Source organism: Mauremys mutica, chromosome 2 (genome assembly GCF_020497125.1).
Source record: "Mauremys mutica isolate MM-2020 ecotype Southern chromosome 2, ASM2049712v1, whole genome shotgun sequence".
Lineage (NCBI taxonomy): Eukaryota > Metazoa > Chordata > Testudines > Geoemydidae > Mauremys > Mauremys mutica.
This window is the reverse complement of record NC_059073.1, coordinates 136,454,036-136,474,059: the sequence shown is the minus strand read 5'-3', so window position 1 is coordinate 136,474,059 and position 20,024 is coordinate 136,454,036. Positions and strand designations below refer to the sequence as shown.

The 20,024-nt window shown below is 48.4% G+C and overlaps 2 protein-coding genes across 3 annotated transcripts in view; one reads left to right on the top strand and one right to left on the bottom strand.

Moving 5' to 3' along the window:
- The first annotated feature begins 76 nt into the window (after positions 1-76).
- PBDC1 (polysaccharide biosynthesis domain containing 1) lies at positions 77-5,786 on the top strand. The gene is made up of 6 exons (XM_045003370.1): positions 77-167; positions 1,547-1,612; positions 2,768-2,827; positions 4,095-4,235; positions 4,852-4,963; positions 5,256-5,786. Exons 1-6 carry the CDS (start codon positions 135-137, stop codon positions 5,375-5,377), a joined length of 534 nt encoding a protein of 177 aa, XP_044859305.1. The 5' UTR covers positions 77-134; the 3' UTR covers positions 5,378-5,786.
- Positions 5,787-6,233: 447 nt separating this feature from the next.
- Positions 6,234-20,024, bottom strand: part of XPO7 (exportin 7) — an 82,965-nt gene continuing 69,174 nt past the window's right edge. For both annotated transcript variants that reach the window (XM_045003359.1, XM_045003360.1), the window contains exons 19-29: positions 19,887-19,995; positions 19,298-19,404; positions 18,717-18,805; positions 17,347-17,454; positions 15,672-15,754; positions 14,774-14,988; positions 12,855-12,993; positions 11,197-11,357; positions 9,276-9,374; positions 8,809-8,936; positions 6,234-7,770 (exon numbers count right to left, since the gene is read on the bottom strand). In XM_045003359.1, coding sequence (XP_044859294.1) covers positions 7,677-7,770; positions 8,809-8,936; positions 9,276-9,374; positions 11,197-11,357; positions 12,855-12,993; positions 14,774-14,988; positions 15,672-15,754; positions 17,347-17,454; positions 18,717-18,805; positions 19,298-19,404; positions 19,887-19,995 — 1,332 coding nt within the window. In that variant the 3' untranslated portion in view covers positions 6,234-7,676. The remainder of the gene's footprint in view (positions 7,771-8,808; positions 8,937-9,275; positions 9,375-11,196; positions 11,358-12,854; positions 12,994-14,773; positions 14,989-15,671; positions 15,755-17,346; positions 17,455-18,716; positions 18,806-19,297; positions 19,405-19,886; positions 19,996-20,024) is intronic.

Sequence of the window (20,024 nt, the reverse complement as noted above, 5' to 3'; positions counted from 1 at the left end):
TGCGCATGCGCCGTTCCCCGTAACGCTCCGACTCCTCCGAGCGCGGCTGGGCGCATGCTCAGTGAGCACACTGGCTGGGCAGCTTCCGCTGTGGGCGGAAGGGGAACGATGGAGGGTCAGAGGTCACAGGCAGCATGGCCGCTGCTGGGGGCGGCCTGGGAGCCCTGGTAAGGAAAAGTGGGTCCTAGAGCTCCGGGGGGGGGGGGGAAGGTTTGGTTGGGGGAGGGTCGAGCCCCAGGGGGTTGGGGGGGAAGGTTTGAGAGGGGGGGGGGTCGAGCTCCGGGCAGGGGCGGTGTTGGGGGGGAAGGTTTGTTGGGGGGGGGGTCGAGCTCCGGGCAGGGGCGGGGTTGGGGGGGAAGGTTTGTTGGGGGGGGGTCGAGCTCCGGGCAGGGGCGGTGTTGGGGGGGAATGTTTGTTGGGGGGGGGGTCGAGCTCCGGGCAGGGGCGGGGTTGGGGGGGAAGGTTTGTTGGGGGGGGGGTCGAGCTCCGGGCAGGGGCGGTGTTGGGGGGGAAGGTTTGTTGGGGGGGGTCGAGCTCCGGGCAGGGGCGGTGTTGGGGGAAGGTTTGGGGGGGGGGGTCGAGCTCCAGGCAGGGGGGGTGTTGGGGGGAAGGTTTGTTGGGGGGGGTCGAGCTCCGGCCAGGGGCGGTGTTGGGGGGGAAGGTTTGTTGGGGGGGGTCGAGCTCCGGGCAGGGGCGGTGTTGGGGGAAGGTTTGGGGGGGTCTGTGGTTTGGGGGGTGGTGTTGGAGGAAGTTTAAAGTGTGTGTGGGGGGGCGGAGTTAGCAGGTGCCAAGTCAGGGAGAAGCCCTGGGGATGGATTTACAGTCCTGGTGATTATGAAGCCCTTGAAAGGAGGGAGACATAGTCCTGGTTTTGGGGGTGCATGGGGCCGATCTGCAGGGACTGCAGAGCCCTTGGGAGTAGGGATCATGGTGAAACAAAGTATGGGGGGATAGAACCCTTGGAAGGGCAGAACAGAGGGTGTGATGCCTCACAGGAGCACCTGGAGGGGAGTTGTGTCCTAGGACGCTGTCCTTACGTCACATCCCTGTTTGCTGCCTTCCAAAGGCAGAAATTTTCTCTGTAGGTGAATTTTCATTGTGTCTAACTGTGGCTGAGCCCCACAGTGTCCTATAACCCCTCAGGCACTAGAAAGGAGAGCATATTGTGCACCTCCATCTGCCCCCCTCCCTCTGCGATGTCACCCAGCCATAGACTAGCCTTGCATGTATGTGTGGGTCTTGGGGAGCTGCTCTTTGTAGTGAGGAGTAAAAGGGTCTCTGCACATTCAGGGGTGCATGCCCTGTACAATTGCTCTTTGCTGTTACGTTACAACCCTTTGTGAATTATAAACTCTTCAGAGCAAGGATTCTGTACAGTCTTCTGCACCCTGACATGCTCGTTTGACTCCTTCGGGGTATAAATTTGCCATTTGGTTGTGCTGATTTGTTTCAATATAACTCAAACCCGCCCCACGTTCTCTTTAGTTCTCTGTGTGGTTCCAGTTGCGGTTCTAATAGCAGCCGTCTCTCTTTGTTTCATGTGCAGGGAGCCGGTGAAGCCATGGCAGCAGCCCATGCGTTGTCCCTGCCGGCTGAAGCCTATGGCAATGATGTGAGTATCCCCAGAAAGGTCAGAGAGAGCACTGGTGAGGGACTAATAGGGCCGTCTTTCTGCGGGTCCAAGAAAGGTGTTGAATAGGAGCAGCACTTAGTTGTTACATCATGAAACTGAGACCTCAGGGTTATTTGACCTCAGAATTGTTCCGAGCTGTTGCCTGAAAGTGCGTACACCAGGTTTTTTAGACTTCCCAGTCCTTGTTTTGGTGCTATCTCAAATACAAAGAATACAAAGAATCCCAGAGCTTGGCAGTGTGTTTGGTGGGTAGACTGGGGAACGCTTGCACTGTCAATGCCCATTTGGATATACACAGTATTTCAGTCTCCAAAGCTGTCAAATGGACACTTCTCACCAGTGCTGCATTCACCAGACCCCATCCCCTGTCCTATTTGTTAGTTGCGTCCCATCTAAATCCCAACATGAATAATTACGGTCTGCCTCTATTACAAATTTAACCATGTTGAAATATGGTTGTGAAACACGGAGGTGGCTAAAACCTGGTATAAAGTAGCTTATTCTTGCCTGGGTGGACAAGAAAAAACTGCTACCCATGTTAGGGAAATATGTTTTAGCCTAGATGTGTCTGCTTATAACATTGTTCTCTAACCCAGTTATAACGTAGTCCCTGTAGGCAAGGGCAGGGGGTTGGGGGACGGGACACATTCAGACATGATTTGGGCTGAAACATGTAAACGTTCCATTTTTGTAATGTAGATGGGGCTTAGGTTTCCCTATGGTTTCATTTGTCTGTATTCTTTTCCACTTCCTGTCTGTCTGACATTACTGTACAACTACCGTACTTCCATGTTCCACCCGGAGGTGGTTGCATTTCAGTGATGAGAAAATGTAAGTGATGTGTAGTTTGAATTGCATCTTAAATTGATAGGGCACTTCAGCATGAAAGCAGCCCTAGAATGTCAGTGAATTGTATCTCCTCAGACTAATGCTACTCTTGCAGCTTTCTTCATATGCTCACAAGCCTTTCCCTGTTTTAGACCAGAAGTGGAAAAGAACATAGACATGAAACCGTAGTGGAAACCTAAGCCCTAGCAATGTTACAAAAACAACTGCAAATGCTTAGGTAATGGACACAGAGCCGGGTCAGCATTTAATGTGATGTCACAGCTTTTTCTCTCTCTCTCTCTGCAGCCCAATATTGAAATGATCTGGGCCATGAAGGCATATCAGCACGCTGAAGTCTATTTTAATGTAAGTCCCTGGAGAATTGCTTCTCAAGCTTTTTATTTTAATAAAAATAACCCACTGATATTATCCTTGTAATAAGTCACTACCCAGCTGGTATATTTCAGTCTCTCTGGAGAGGCGCCTCAGACTAAAATAGCAGAAGGGGGCTCAAGGTCAGGATTGAGGGGCTTTAGCACAGCTGTGTGTGGGGAGCACAGGGCTGGAATAGCAAGGAGTGCTGTAGACACCGGAAGCAAGTTCGGTTCTAGTCACTGAGTTCCCATTTCCATGGGCACTGGAAATGAAGACTGAGATGTGGTAATTTTGTGAATGTGACTTGGTCAGTGAGGGGAAGGGATTGTGTATTGGCTTGTAAGATTTTTCCCTTATGAATGTATTGATCTAATGAGGGGGCTTGGGGAAAGCAACACTATGTATAGATAAGCAACCTCTTAATAAACACTGGGTGAGGGGAACTACAGGACCCACTCCAAACTGAAGTTGGGTAGTGCTGAGCACTGAAGAGGAAAGGGCTGTAAATAGTTAAAGTGATGGGTTCTTTAAAAAAGGGAGTGATCAAAGGACTGGGTAAGATTACAGTGACCGAGCCTAAAGCAGGGGAGAGTGGTCAGTTGCTCTAACATGGACAGGTCCAGGTCAGATGAAGCTTTTGCCTTCCCCAGCTCTGGGGAACGGCAAGTCTCAGTGTCAGGCTGAACATGCATATAGACTGCTGATTGTTTTAAAATCACTTGAACCATTTGCAGCCCTTCCCATTTTAGCTCTCAGCAGTTTGCTCTGAAATGCTTCTGTGCTCAAAAAAACTTTGCTTGAAGAAAGCTGCTTGGTTACTGGACATCACTGTTACTGCTCCTGGAGTGAACAGAAGTGCAGGGTATGGACCTAAGTCAGGCCTGCAAAGGTAATCGCGGTTGACATGTGGGGGACTGTAGCCCAGGGCCCAGTCTGAGAAAGTGAACCACTACGAGGTGACAGCATGGGACACAGAGCTGTAACTGATAGAAAGTCTGGGCCAAACTTTGGAAAAGTGCCCAGAACGGAGGCCAGATTGTCAGGTGAAGGGCTTTTGTTAAGAGCTGGTAACACCTGCTTTGAGACAGGTGTCACTGTCTGGTGGTGGTTCATGGTGGGGAGGGAGTGGTAACTCAGTTACCACTGTGTTTAAAAGCCCTATGTATTTTTCCTCTCATTCAGCATGAATGCTGTGGTGACCCACCCCTCTGCTGCTTGCCTTATCTCATTTAATCTGATTCTCATGTTTCCTTTATAGCTTATTTCTTCTGTTGACCCCAAGTTCCTGAAACTTACAAAAGTCGATGACCAGATCTATGCTGAGTTTAGGAAAAGCTTTGGTGACCTCAGGATCGATGTGCTTGACCCAGAGGAGCTCAAATCGGAACCAGCCAAAGCGGTCAGTGCTTTGTGTATCATCACCCTTTGGGACTCAAACTGCTCATGAGATACTGGTGAGCTTCTGGGTCTGAGTGGTTGTGAGGGGGAAGGTCCCCGCTCAGTGGAGAGCATTTGTCTGGCCAGAGGGCGACTGGCTAGTGGTATTGAACTCAAGAGTAAAACAAAAGGTAAGGTGCTTTCCATAGCTGCCAAATATTTCAAGTCCAGTCTCCTGTTGGGTGTTGCTTTCTGGCTGCTGTGTATTGCACGCAACAAGCTTGCTAGTCTCTTGCACAGGTGCTCCCTGTTACCCATCCTTTTGAGGCCCCTTGGTTAGTCTGCCTATACCCTACTGTGTCGTAGATGTGTACCCATAGATCTCTCGCTCCCAGCTGGGCTTGCACTATTCAGAGAGACTTTCCCAAACTTTAGCCCCCTGCAATCCACCCCTAGTCATTGAGGAAGCATTGAGATCATCCCTTGGGCAGGACGCCTCTGCTCACTCTAGCTGAGTTGAGTGGCTTTGCCCCTACAGGGGAGCTCCCCACGCCATTGTAGGAAGGTGGCAGGGAGACTAGAAGACACAGTTTATCTGCCTCCCAGGAAGAAGGCTGAAAGCTCTTTGCTCTCTCCAGAAATGGCGCCCGTTCTGTATGCAGTTTGATGGGGTAGTTGAAGACTTCAACTATGGCACCTTGCTCCGTCTGGACTGTACTAAGGACTACACGGAAGAGAACACAATATTTGGTGAGTAAGCACCTGCGTACACCCTCTTCTCAGACCTGGGCAGTTTAGATATTGAGGTTTGGTTGGTGCTGAAACTGCTCTGTGCCAGGGAGCCTGCCCACCCCCAGAGCTTTTGGCTGGATCAGGATCTCTGGCTGCATCCACAGTCCCTCCTATAGTGCTGGGAAATCCTAGCTTCCAGACTTCTGGGTCAGAAGCCCTGGTGTCTCAAATAAAGCTTATATTCGAGTAAGTCTCTGCTTCTTTGTGGATGCTGGGGTCTGTTAGGTAAACTTTTTTTTTCCCCTTTCAGTCACCAGGATCCAGTTCTTTGCTATTGAAACAGCGCGTAACAGAGAGGGGTATAACAATGCTGTTTACAGCCATGCCATGGAAACAAAGTCTGTTGCTCCAGAGAGAGGAATATCTGCATGAGGACAGGGATGGAAATACTTTGTCACTTTACTAGCCACACATGGAGATGGACAGGAAAGGTGAGGAGGAAGAGTCCCTGGTGCCAGGAGCATTCCTATAACTTGTTTAAAGTGGACTCTTACCCAGGGATGTGTGGTGGAGGGATAAAGAACAAAGCAAGACTCCAGGCCTGGACAACTTGGCTTCAATGTGAGAATTTGTTTGCGGTGCTCTTATGGCAGCCTTTTTGCCATGTTAACTACCAAGCACCCTGTAAATAAATGTTTGTGTTCTGTAATGGCTTAATTCGGCATGAGTTCATGAACGCAGTGTGGGAATCTAGCAGAGCGAGACTATCTGCTATATGTAAGTTCTAGATGGAACTGCAAGCTATTTTACAGGATAAAATACTGACAAGCTTATATCCAGCTTATAATGGCAAAACCAAATGAATGAGCTCTTACCTTCATCTCTATTAGATTAGCTTTAACAAGAAGTGCCTGAATGAGTTTAGGGCACAAAGGGCAGGTTTCACAGATTGAAGACCAGATACTAGCCCACAGTTGACTTGATGTGGAACACTCCTCCCCTGAGAGTGGCAGCATGAAGTACAACAGAAGATTGTGTATTATATAATGGCTACTAGTCTCACCTTGGCTGTGGCAGACCTGCTCCATCTAACAGATAGGCTAAAAATCATACGTTTTATTTAAAAAGTGGAACTAAACCAATGGCTGCAAAGCTGTTAAAATACCTCAATCCCTGGCTGCAGATCAGATTGAGGGACACAGTCATTCTCTAATAGCGGCTCCCTTCAGGGGAGAGTACAGGTGATGATCTGTACACGGCAGTCAAGATCCAAAAAGACACTGCTCAGTAGAAACCATTGAAGTTTATTTGCAGTCACAATGCTTACACTGTATGCAGCAAACACCCTTACAAGTCAACCAGCAATCTGCTCACACAAAAAAGGACCCAACACACAATCGCCAGAGGAAAGAACAAAAAAAAAAAATTGAGTGGGTGGTGTCAGGGAAGAGAAATTGAAATAAAACCTAAGGACAGTGTCGGTGGGTTAGAGCTGAGCTAGAGATGCACACGACTAGCAGCAACAATAGTGGAAAAGTACAAGGCAAACAGGTTGTCCCCTCCCCCCCTTAACTTTCTTCTGTAAGTAAATTTTATATCCAAAACATTTAATATGGTGGTTTAGAAAAATGGATTTGTTTTAAGGGGGATGTTAGGTACTTCATGCTATGCAGACCTTGTTATTAAGAACCCTCCAGGGTGGTAGATTCAACACAAAAATCCTACGTTCTTGGCTGTGCCGTACATTCAGGAGTGCACTACCTCAAGGGAAGACGCTGCAGTTCTTTTGCTCAGTGGGAGCGCACTCGTGTCCTTTAACAAAGGGCTGTGATTTTTTACAAGTACTATGGACAAGCTCAACCTTTAGAGGGCTCTTGTTCCACCTGCACTTTCAGCTTTACAGAAGGGGAAACAAAGGGACAATTTACAATTAAAAGGAAAACAGGTTGTGGGGCTTCTGGGGACAGGCAGGGGGAGAAGCATCCCAACCCCCACATTGAGTGGCAAGGGCCCTAAGCTGAATGACAACCGGACAGCATCTACTGTTAGAGGGGAGACACCCATGGGCTAGCACAGCTGGATGATCATACAGCATGGCTTAGAGTTCCTAATAACAAGGGGGAAACGGTAACAGGAAGTTGTGATTTAAAGGGGCTTATAAGAAAAAATATACATTTGGAATTTTACATTTTTTTTTTTGCTTCTCTCTACACTTGTCACTAAATATATCTCTGCACTTTCACACCCCCTTGCCTAGGAAAGCTTCAGGCCAGCATGAGACACACCTTCCTCACTCACATACACAACCCTCACTTCAGCATTGGTGCACTAGACTCTGTAAAAATTTCAATCATACTTTTTTTTTTTAAACTGAGTCAATATAAACCTTGTTCAAAATGTTATGAAAAAATGTACATGTTTATACAAGGCAGGCTGCAGCAGAGTGCTAAGGTTCCACCCAGACATTCTGGTAGGGAGATGCTGGATTCTCACCCTGGGCTATGCCCCTCCACCCTCTCCCAAGGAAACAGAAGCACCCTGCCCTGGTGAGTTAACACTGCTCCTGTTCCCTCCTCCCTTGAACATGGAGTGCCACCAAACAGCACCGCAGTCCAACCCTAGGGAAGAGCAGGGATCAGAAACGCCCTCTTATCTTTCCATCGGAAATGTTAACCCCTCTGGTCCAGGCCAAAGAGATGCTGCTCTGTACAGGTGGAGTCAGGGGAAGGTGTCAGCTCATCATGTCATTGCTGTTCACGCCGTAGGTGGAGTTCTTCATAGAGTCGTTTACCTCTCGTCGGAACGCAGACAGGTTCTGAGTGAACCTACAGAGAACACAGACCAGCATGCTAGAGCAGGAGGCCTTGTGGGCAGCTTGCCAGCACTTAGAAGGGCTAGATGACACTTGCTCTCCCCTTTAAAACTTTGCTATAGCCAGGAGGCTCCAACTCCCAGCCTATAATGCTAATTCTGGGACAAAGATGGAGCAGTGCATGCTGGGATCCGTAGTGTCTGATCATGCATGAAGCAGGAGAGTAGCTACAGGCTACTGCAGAAGGCCTTGGGCTATAGGACTGCATTTTGGCCACTCAGATGCATCAGGCTCAGCATTTCCACTGAAGGGTATCTGGTCAGGGACCTTTCAGGTCAGGTAGTGTTGGCCCTGCAGGTTTCAGTGAATAGTGAGAAGGCAGCAGAGGAGCAGTGAACACATCAGCCAGTGCAACTACCCAGCCATTCCCTCCACAACAGGGCACGAGTATCTAATCGGCAGCGCAAACACAGAGGGGCCTGCCAGTTGGAACCACATACAGGAGAAGATGCTATAGGGGTGGTTTTCGGTGAGGGAAAGGAAAGGGTCAGCAGCTCTTTGCCCCTGCTCCCATTCCACTGAGCAGCTGCATAGGTTAAGATCCTGCACCCCTGCTTTCTGCATGTGAGATGCAGGGGGACACTGCAGCTTGTAGGAAGCTGTCATGCCTGAGTGCAAGAGTGAAAGGGGAGCCAGGGACAGCTCCATTATTGCTGCACATCAGCACTAGGAAGCCAGTTTGCCTTTGGAACAATTCTAACAGATACACAATGTGTCAGACCCACCTTAGTGCCATATAGTTCCTGGGCAGGTGCTCAGGCTTTTAGGCCCTGGGAGCTGGTGTTACACCAAGGAATTTAACAGTTACTCCCAGGAGATGCAGCACTTGGCCCCCTGTGCACAAATGCCTGATATGTCCGTGGTGTTGTGGGGGCCTTGCCACATGGAGCAGGTTCACTAACCATGCAGTGCCACCCCTTGAGGGGAGCTGTCAGCCGCACTGCTTGGTCATGAACCAGGTTCTTTGGCCAAGGGATTTTTCCATACTGACCTGTCTCTATTCTTGGTTAGCAGGTTGCGTTCAATGCCTTCCATGAGGTTCTCGAAGCAGAGGTGCATTGCCTGTTGCTTCTCAGGGGGCTGGCTGTTCACTATACTGTTCCGTAAGTCAGAGAAATACTGGGAGGAGACAAGAGAAGGAAGATCAGCCTTCAGAGAGTGCTGAATGGCACCAGCTCATCTCGTCTGCACAGGGCAGAGAGCGCATTGTATATTTTGGATAGATTCTAGGAATTGGGAAAATGAGCAGGCCACAGGACTTAGAATTAATCATGGCGCAGGCAAGTGCCATGCAAGCTTACCCGCTCAATCCACAGCCATGCCAGGCCTGGCTCCCCACACCCCAGCTCTGCCTGAGTACCCCTTGTTCATTTGTAGGATACGAGACTGGGCTCAAGTCCTTGGGTCACTCCTGATTAAAGTCAGCTTAACCCAGCCAGAGGGGTTGGGCCTGCCTACCTTTTCATTGAGCAATATCAAGCCTAGCAGAGGTCGAGACATGGACCACTGATTCCTGCAGTCCTCAAAGATGATGATATTCAACACAGTTGACAGCATCTGGAAAGACAGAGGGAGGTCCGCAGAGTTAGGCAGTTCCTTCAAACCCATCTCTTGCCCTGGGAGCATGTGTTAGTATTTACCATCTCATCCCATCCCCCTCCTGTGCCATTAGAGCTGACTGTGTGTTACCAATAGCCTACTCTCTTCTCAGGTGACCCTTATTTGAAACCCAGGTTTGCCTCTGTCTCCCACTAGTCCTGGGTGGTCTCACTTTCATTACTTTAACAGGAGGTCAGAAGCTGACCCCAAATGTTGAGGCTATAGAGATTAACCCCACTCTGCGCAGAGCTTCCTGGACAATTGACATGTCCCTTATTTGAGCCTCAGCAGGTTGCCTCTTAATGCTGCAATAGGCAGTAGTATCAGGAGAGACCATGGATGCTCCCAACAGATTACAATGAACACCTATGTAGGAATGTGTGCAGCAGCTAAAAGCCAGTTGGGGCTCCATGGCAGAAACTCCCTCTATTGTCCCAAAGGGATCCCTGGCTAGGAACCACCCCAAACTAGATACATGCAAGACCCGAAATGGAGTGCATGCAAGTGAGCACGCCCTTCAATCCATTGGAAAGCCTCTTCTCCACACTCTGTCTTCCCCTCCATGGTCTTCCAGGCCAAGTCAGAACTAGACTCAAAGGTAAGCCCAAGGTCTTAACATTGTTGGTTCACACAACCAGTTTCCAGTCTTTTCCTGTGTCAGACTAAGGCTCCAGTTCATGCTGTAGCAACTTCCTCTAACCAAACACAAACCCTGCTCCTTTTTTCAACCAGATCTGCCAGGAGGGGGCAGCTTGAGAGCAGGACAAGTGTTTCACCAAAAGGGGTGAATGAACAGATCCCAGTAATGGAACCTCTGGTGAAAAAGGGGCAGCCCCAGCAGATATGCTGCAATACACCTGGCAGATTAACTGAGTGACAGAGAGAGGAAGTCAGTCTACAAGTGAGCTGGGATTGATTCAGGCAAGGAAAAGGACTATTGGACTGGTTTTACAACTCGTATTACAGATCTTACACTCTATATTCACGACCAGCAAAGGAAACTGGCCAGTTCTGTGTTCACCATGGGTTCTGGGAAGAGCGGTAAGAGGAAGATGACAGAAGTGCTAACAAGACTGCAGGAACAAAACCAGATTAAATTTATCCTGCAGAGATGATTATGAACTGCAGCAGAATGGCACCAAGGTATTGTTTGCTGTACAAGGTAATAAACACAGCTTGAGTAGATAAAGCAAAAGGCTCAAGGCAGAGTGTTGATCCCCACGGGGAGAACTTGGTCATTGCCTCATTAAGCAGCAGGACGGTGCTGTTTCTGTTCTGTTGTGAACACTTTTATAGGCTCCTGACGCTTTCTAGCCTCTTTTGAATTGGCTCTTGTGTTAAAATAGTGTAAAGAGATTACATGCTCGCTGCTGGCAGATATTTTCTGGTTTCAGCTTTACTAGCTACCAGTAAGTCCCACAACATAAGCTATACCTATTGGGGTATTTTTAAAATTATATTTAAAAAGTTTAGAAGGTTTTGGCTATTTTTTTTTTCAAATTTAAGTTTAAAAACAGTGCATCCAATGCATGGCAGGAAGGCACAACCTGCTGATTCCTAAGATTACGCCAACCCCAGCTGGCTTCTGGTAAGTCCCTTAGCCCCTCTGGACTTCAGCTATAGAGTCGGGGAAGCAGTGCTGGGGACTGAGAATTAGCGACAGAGAGAAGATGAAAAGCACAGATAAGAGTCCAGCATAATCCCGTCTTTGACCACCAGATGGGGACAGCACACTGCAACAAGCAGCATATCCCCCTTACTGGTCCCCTTCCCTCTTTACCTGTTGAATCATCTCCGGGTGCTGCTGCATGATGTGCAGGAACCGATCACTCTCCTGGGTCAGGGGAGTGGTCCTCTTCTTGGTGCTGCGGGACAGCTGCTTGAAGAGATACGTGACAATGTGGTCCAAACAGGAACAGCAGCCCGTGCAAACCATGGTGTCTATGAGGATAAGAAAAAGGGAATAGAGAGTGGGACAACACGAGCATTTCCCTCCATGAGACACAGCTGGGAAAGACTCACCCTAACAAGCCCATTGCCACCTGGCCAGCCCTTCTCCCCTCTGAGGCCTACCAAATTTATCCTAAACCAGCCAGCAGCAGCCAGGTTGACACCCTAATGATTCTCCAGTGTGCAAGCCCACAGTAACTGGAGGTGAAGCAACATGGTACCCTGCATTAGCTCACTGTGCCCTGTTCATGTGTGCAGGACACGGGAAGGCATTAGTGTTCACTTGTGTTTGCATGTAGCTAGGGTAACTCAGCACAGCTTCTCAGTTTGTCATGTAACCAGCACATGTCTGGCATGTGATGCTCTCAGCTGCCTGCAGTCACAGTCTGGGTTGTGGGAACTGCAGTGCCTTTTTAGGAAGGCTAAGCACATTAAAACTTCCTCTGTTGTATATAAGCAGCTATTTCCCTTTAACAGGCTCCTTTGGAGGGAGCAGAGACCATTGGTGCAGGGGTCATTTTTGTTGGGCCCACAGCATAGTAGTTTAAAATGTTGTTATGAAGGTAAATCTTGGTACCACACATCCATGTGGGTACAGTCACCATTAGCAATATAAAACTAGACATACCAAGAATGGCATCTAACTTCCCAAAGTAACCACATGATCTTACTGATGTCCTCCCAGTCCATCATCACCACGTGTCATGTTAGGTGTGACCATAGGGCCGGTAATGGGAAACTCATTGCAGTAAGTGCTATTCCTGCCCATGTGTGTTGGCTGGGAAGGGTCCTGAGGTCAAGTTATTTGGGACTATCTTGTGTGTAGAGCACCAGGAATACTCACTGAGCTAAAACAACACTCAGCCTGTTCATCTACAGAGCTCCATTTTTCACAGCTAGATTTTTCTATTACGTTGCCCACTGCTCTATTGCAAATTTAAGGGATTAAACAGAATTCCCCTTCCATATGGGGCATTAATTTAAGGAGGATTGCCATGCACTGTAGAGTTCAGAGTTGTCGTCCTCATTTGCTCCTCCATGGACTCATTTCAGCCATCTTTATAGACCACGGGTCTCTTTTCTTCCCTGGTCTGGGACACTGGGTGCAATTCCTGGCTCTACCTTCTTAGGTAAGTCACTGAAGCTCTCTGTGCTTCAGTTCCCCAGCTCTAAAATGGGGACAAAACAAGCTCTATAATCTCTTGTCTATTTAAATTGTTAGTTCCTTGGGGGGGTGTGTGTGTGTGTGTGTGTACGTACACACGTACAGTGCCTGGCTGAGGGCAGCCATCTCTGGTGGCCTCTAGGTACTACCATAGACAAAAAAAGGTGTGCCATGAAAATTAAACAAACTCCCCCCAATCTACATCATAAATAGTTCTCAACTTTAGTTCGTTAATGGTTTAAATTTATACTAAAATCCTTAATCTTCTCCTCATTCCCAAAAGAGCCCATTGCATGTACCCCCAAAAGAATATAGATGGTTACCTAGTGCAGTCAGACCTTCTGAAATGGAAGAAAGAATATACATGATTACATGGGGCTCTAGACTGGCTATAAAGTTCATGTGGTCCTGCGTAAGAACTTCCAGTAAGGAATAGTATGACTGGCTGAGTTTGGGGTAATCCTGCAGAGAGAGAAAGAGAGAGAGAGAAAGAAGGAAGAGATTTTAGGGTCTAATGGTTAATTTAGAATCAAGCACAGGATTTCCTGCAGAGCAAGTCTAATCACATCCCTTTCAACCCACTTTTCAACCGATTGGAAGCTGCTCATTGAGAGAGTCTACTTGACTAACGCTTATGAAAACATTCCCCATGGACAACTTGTGTGCTACATTTACATTTTTTAGATCACTTTTATGTGCTCAGTGTCACAAAACATTATCCAGCCACCTTTCCTTCATTAGTGTAATACTGGAATATCTTTTCCATCCAGTTTTTGGCTTGGTGGCTTAGTCAGCTAACTCCAGTGCTGGACGTGCTCTGATGGGTGAGTGGCAACCTATCAGACAAAGAGCCCCCTGTGTGAGCCCTTGGGGCACTAGGGTCAGGTTCTGCCATGGTAGGAAGTCTAGTGAGATAATGATACAAACTCTCACCAACCCTGCAGAGATTCTGGCCAAGCATGTCAGCACAGGCCGGCAGTGGGCAGAGAATACTGTACTGCAGGCTTGTATAGAAGACAGATGTCAGGCTGGCCTCTAACAAGACTGCGTTGATTGCTGATGTGCTGAGAGCTCTGCCCACAGCCTCACAAGGTGAGGAAAGGTCTCCATTTGCATGAAGTGTTTTTCAGAGAAGGAAGGGATTATTTGGGTCGATGAGAGAAGGGAAGAGAGGAGCTGCAGCACAACGCATAAGCCGTAGGTAAATGGGGTTGTAAGGAGGAATGGGGCTGTTTTCAGACAGGACTCTGGGCATGCAGCAGACTGTGCTGAATATGCAGTAGTTCTGTCTCGCCCAGAATCCCAGGTAGGCAGGACCCCGTGGGAAAGGCACAAGCTCACTCATGTGTACAGTTCCACTATTCCTTTAAAAGCCACTGTTTAATTTCCCACCCTGCACTCTTCACCTTTTTAATAGTGCTTCCCTTCAAGGCAGATCTTACTGCAACTTGGAGTCTGAGCAGTTCTGCTGTAGAACAGAGACAGATGATATGCAATGGATACCAGCCCGTCAGAATCCCCTGCACTTGTGCCAGCTCATACAAGGCTGCACTGCCTGCTTTTCAGGAGCAGAGGGAGATCGTAGTGTGTCCTGGGACCTGGCAGGATTGGCTGGAGCTGGGGCAGATGGGAGGGAAATTAGAGACATTTGGAAAAGGGGAAGACCGCCTAGAAGGCTGTAGCTGCCCTGTTATTGAATTAACTCTTTAAAGCTCAGCAACTCGGGCTCAGTATTAGTGCTAATGGCACTTGGCATTAGAAAATCCGTTCAACGAACACCAAAGGTCCAATGTCTCCCTCACTACAGTCCAGCTAGGTTTGTAACTCTGGTCTCCAAATATGTTATTGCAAGCAGCAGCATACAGGGAGGGGACAGGACAAGTACAACTCTTGTTTGTCAGAGGGAGGAGTAGCCTTCTAAGCAGCAAGACATGAAGAATTACTTCACAGGAACACACACACTGGTACTATATCGAAGTCATGGCGTTTTCATTGCTGAGTCTGGCACATCTAATTGTGTGGGCCTTTGGGCATGAAGCACCGAACATGGCCTACAATTGCCCTTTGGAGAGAGAAAAGCAGATGTTCCAGCAGAAGTACGTATATCAACATCCTAGCTAAGTCTGCGACACAGGTATGGGTGTCGGTCGGAATCAGCACACAGGGAATGGGTGCTCTGCAGTTGGCACATAGCTCGTGATTAGATGAGATCTAGTGGTTAATCACAGGTGTGTTGGCTTACCAGAAGATCGCTGTGCGGGATGGAGAGCAAGAGCTTAATAAAGGTTTGCAAGGCATTGTCGAGTGCATCGTCCCCGTACAGACGGAAGACACCGAAGTTGACGTAGCTGCCGCTTAGCGCAGCCTTCAGCATAGAGAAGCAGATGGAAATCCCCTTGAGCTTCAAGGCATAGACTTGATCCTTTGGGACCTCCCCTAGTGTTAGGATACGATTTCCTGCACAAGCACAGAAGGAGACTCAGTATCCCAGCACTGCTTCCAGCCCCCATCTCAGCGTGTTGCTCAGTGTGGGGGAAAAGCAGCCAAGCTGTCTGAATGACCATGGAGAAAATGGACACTTGGTGCTGAATCTCTGGGCCGGTTTCATGAGCAAAGCTTACAGCAACCACTTGTCCTGTTCTACGATGGGATACATCCCAACAGGAACTGGTTAGTAGCAGGGCTCTTTACCTACACACTACGCTGTTAGAGCCCATGAGAGAATTGGTCTGCCTGGCTGAACGCAAGCATGTGGCTTTGCTGATGGAACAGGGCAGTGTTAATGGCTTCCCTTAGTGGTAGGATCCAGTCCCAAAGTAACCCCCAACTCCATACAGAAAGGCATTTGCTCATGTGGAGCTCAGCACAGCTGTTGCTTGGTCTCCACCAGAAGAGCCATGAGCTACTCTGTCCTTCTCTCAATCCCATGCAAAATCCCTGTCTGTTTGGCATCAGGTCTCGGAGAGAATCCTCCCCCTTTATACAAGCAAGGCCAGTAAAAACTTGGCAAGTTACTTCACCCTGCATCCCACCTCAGTCTCCTCCTCAAAACCCCAGGCAGCACTGACCAGGGCACCAGCCCCTGCTCACCAAGAGACCAGCAGTCAGGAGCTAAGTCAGGGCAGACGCTGGGGACTCACCATATGTAGTTATCATTTTACTAGTTTCCCGGAAGAGCAGGATGCCATTTGGTGAGGACACATCAAACTGCAGCCTTTGGGACCTAGAAGGGAGAACAGAACAAAGTAAATACATAGCTGCTCACACAGGTGTGCAAAGGAGAAAGGAGTGACCATCGGCCCTGCTGATCTACATTGTGGCATCCTTGATCTTAGAGCCATTTGTGGGAGGTCAGAAGCAGCTGCCCCAGTCTGGTAATAATAATGGCACTATCTAAGCCAGACAGCTCAGAGAAGGAGACAAGAGAGCTGCTGTCTCCAAAGACAAGGCCTGTGTTTCACATGGTTTGAGAATATTAAGATTCACACATGCCAGAAATCCCACCTCAGCAATAACTGCTATGTTACTGTCACCGAAACCCAAGAAACGTCTTGGTAGGCAGCCTTCCAGCAAGCCATACTGCAATACTGCAATGTAGGCACTTGGCAATTAGGTAGTTTGCTTCCCTACAGATGAATACATTTTCAAGTTTAAGTGTAGTAAGGGAATCTTTTTTCTAGCCTACACCTCAACAAATAAGGGGGAGATTCAATAGCTTTGAGAACTTCAGTAACTCAGCCAGAGGTTATGGGCCTACTACATGAGTGGGTGGGCAGGGTTCTGTAGCCTGAAATGTGCAGATGATCATGATGGTTCCTTCTGGCCTTAGGGCTGGTCTACACTAAGGGGAAAAATCGATATAAGATACGCAACTTCAGCTACGTGAATAACGTAGCTGAAGTCGAAGTATCTTATATCGATAACTTACCCGTCCTCACGGCGCGGGATCGATCTCCGGGGCTCTCCATATCGACGCCGCCACCGCCGTTCGCGGTGGTGGAGTTCCGGAATCGATATAAGCGCGTTCGGGGATCGCTATATCGCGTCTAGATGAGACGCGATATATCGATCCCTGAAAAATCGATCGCTACCCGCCGATACGGCGGGTAGTGTAGACGTAGCCTTAGTCTATGAGGGTTTGTACTTTCACAAATATATCTTGTGTCTTTGGTCAACAACACAACAATATGGATCCTCAAGAGCAATAAAACCCTGTGTCTGTTCAAGTCTAGTTTCCTTCTTGCATGGCTATAACAACGCTTAGCAGTGCTCTCGCGTACAGAGTTCTGTTCACCTGGCAGTACTCCAGAGCTAAAGGTTGGGCAATCTTTCACTCACATGTTAGGCAGCTTCCCAATTATCTGAACAGTGGCAGAGATATATCTATCTGCTAGCAAAAAGAACCACTAGTCATCTGACCACCAGATGGAGCAGCACTCATTTTAAAACTGCATGTTTTTAAATTAATGTAAATTTCTCAGCTGTTATGGCAATGGGCCCAGAAACAGGTACTCCAATAAACAAACACTGATTTCTGATCTAGTCTCTCCACACATTCTCTCTCATTAAGAGCTTACAGAAGGACAGCACTTTGGTTTAACTGGGTCATGACGCAGGATTAATATGTGAACTATTATATTTGCTTCCCTACTGAGAGAGTGGCTGCTTTTTTCGCTGGCAACTTGCAAAGCATAAACAGAGGGAAATGGAAAAGACATGGCTTGGCAGCAGAGAACATTATCAAGCCCCAAACTAATGGGTGACAGAGTGAAGAGACAGGAATTACCATTTGCTTTTGGATGTTGAGTCTCATACCTGTTATGCACCAACTCTGCCATCAGTTTGAGCACAGGTGTAGTGCAGGCTGGGTCGTGGTACCACAATTCAATCGCCCGCTGTAGAATTGGCATGTAGGACGGATAGCTGCAACTCAGAAGCTAAGGAACTTTGTTGTTTAATTATGAAGAAAAGGTCAGCAGTTTAAACTCAAGTCAAAGGTCTTGCCTTGCCTTTGGAGAGAGGCTCTCTTCCTCCTGGCCTCTCTCTGGGCACTAAACACAACCAATGGTGCAGGCCGGGGCTTACTCTCCTAGGGTAGGTCTATACTCATCGTCCGGGTCGACGCGGTGAGTTCGACTTCTCGGAGTTCGAACAATCGCGTCTAATCAAGACACGATAGTTCGAACTCCCCGCGCGCTCCGGTCGACTCCGGAACTCCACCACTGCAAACGGCGGTGGCGGAGTCGACCTTGGAGCCGCGGAGTTCGACCCCGCCGCGTCTGGACGGTTGTGTCAGTCGAACTAGGGTACTTCGAGTTCAGCTACGCTATTCGCATAGCTGAACTTGCATACCCTAGTTCGACACCCCCCCCCCCCTCCTTAGTGTAGACCAGGCCCTAGAGAAGAGTCATTTGTTTCCATTTAAACCATCATTTGGCTGGTAATATTTATCTACACAGTACAATAACTGCAATCCATGGCTGAAAAATCTCAGGGCAAAGGGAGATAATGGGGTATCTCTACGCCTGCATCCACTGCTGCCATGATCGTTTTACGTTCACCTTTTCCAAGCAGCCTGCCCTGTGTTATGGGCATGTGGCCTCCACCAGGCAGAAGACTATAGACAACACCTGGAGTCCACAGGTGTTGCTCCTTAATCAGCCTTATTTGGAGGTCACCAAGGTGAACAGGCTACTTCCCAACTACTGCCAGCCCTAGGGAGCAAGAGATGTAGGGTGGCATTTTCAGAGGAGCCTAAAGGAGTTAAAACCCAGGGGAATTTGGGTGCCTAAAGCCTTTAGGCCCATTTGGAATTCAACCCTAAACCTTAGAACTGATTTCTAATCTCCTTTGTGGCAGAATGTAATACGAAACCACAGGCAGGGCTCCCGAAAGGAGTTTTTTCTTAAAGCTTGAGAGAGATCCACCAGGAGCTGCAAATTCTCTTGACTGGAAAGAGGAGAACTACAAACGAAGAGTTAACTGAATACAAAATTAACTGGGTGCTCAAGGGGTTCAAATCCTGCATCTTGGCAGGGGACTAGACTAGACGACCCTTATCGTCCCTTCTTGCCCTATTGTTCTGGGAGCAACAGCCCTGAACCACAGATCCCTCGATTCTAATGTATGGGCGGCTAATGCCTTTCAGTTCTGTTGTGGCCAGTGGGATTTTAGGGTGAGGATACATCCACTCAAAGAGCATCATAAAGCTGGTCTTGGCATTGAAGGCAAAGGCTATTCCCCTCAGGTCTCTCACAAGGCCGACCAAGGTCCTCTGAATTGGGAAGGGAGAGACACATTACATGTTGAGTGACATACTTCCTGACATTTCCCTCTCCCGGCCTCCACTAGCCCGCCGCCCTTTCAACCAAGAGCAATGGGGTGTTTCTTTGGTGGCCTCCAGTCTCAAAAATTGGACACTCCTTCTCCTTAAGCAACAGGAATGCACCCAAGTTAAGCCAAGGCAGAGAGGGTACTGAGAGGTGTCACTGGTTAAAGCCGCGCACTGTGTTTGAGCTACCCTGGGTGAATGAGACACCTCCCTTCCCCAAATGCCTGGACCCCTTCTACCAATCATTTGCCCTGTCTCTAAGAGATCAGGATCTCCCTGACCGTGGCTACCACCTTCCAAACATTGGGAGTAAAGCACTAAAAAGGAAGTTTTGATTAAGTCATGGATGACAAGGCCCCTGTTGGAAAAAGAATGGATGCAAAGTCCCCAGGCACCGATTAACTAGAAAGTTTGTCTTGCGCAATTCAGACTTACTTTCGCCTCTTGTTCATTGAAAGTGTTTGTGCTGAACATCTGTGCCACAGCCTCGAATGCAGCAGTGAGGGGAAGCATGAACTGTTCATATTGATCCTCATCTTCCCCTGAAAGAGAAGCAAGAGGGAATTGACACCTTCCAGCCAGACTCCGCTTCCCACAATAGTGTGCGTGCAGGTGAGAGACAGGCACTGAGAGCGCTAATGTTAGGGAGCCTGTGTTCCTCTGAATAAAGATGGTGCCTTTATCAATCCCTAACAGGGAGAAAAGACTAGGGATGCACAGATAACTTTGTGGAATCAAGACTGCATATGGGTTTGTCTGTAAGAGTCAGCTTGTGAAGGAAAACTTAGCCCTAAATATTAGTGGCATGCATCTCTCTTCTGCTAGTACAGACTATCACAGCAATTCCTCCCCGCTCAAGACTTCTCTCCCTTCCTGGTGGGGCTTCTGCTGTTTCCAATAGCTTTTACTGGCTAAGCCATCACCTTCCACCGTCAAGGGGACTAGAACATTTAAGAGCCCTGTGTACCAATTAGCAACCCAATTTCCCCGTTCCTCTCAGGTCTGTAAGAATGGGTTGCAGTACCTAAGTCCACCATGAGGAGGCGCCCAAGTGCAGTGTAGAAAGTAGTCCGACATCTCATGTCAGTCAAGTTGGACTGATTGTTAATACCCAGGAATGAAAAGTGCTCACTCTGTCAATGAAAAAGCAAAGTTAACAGTG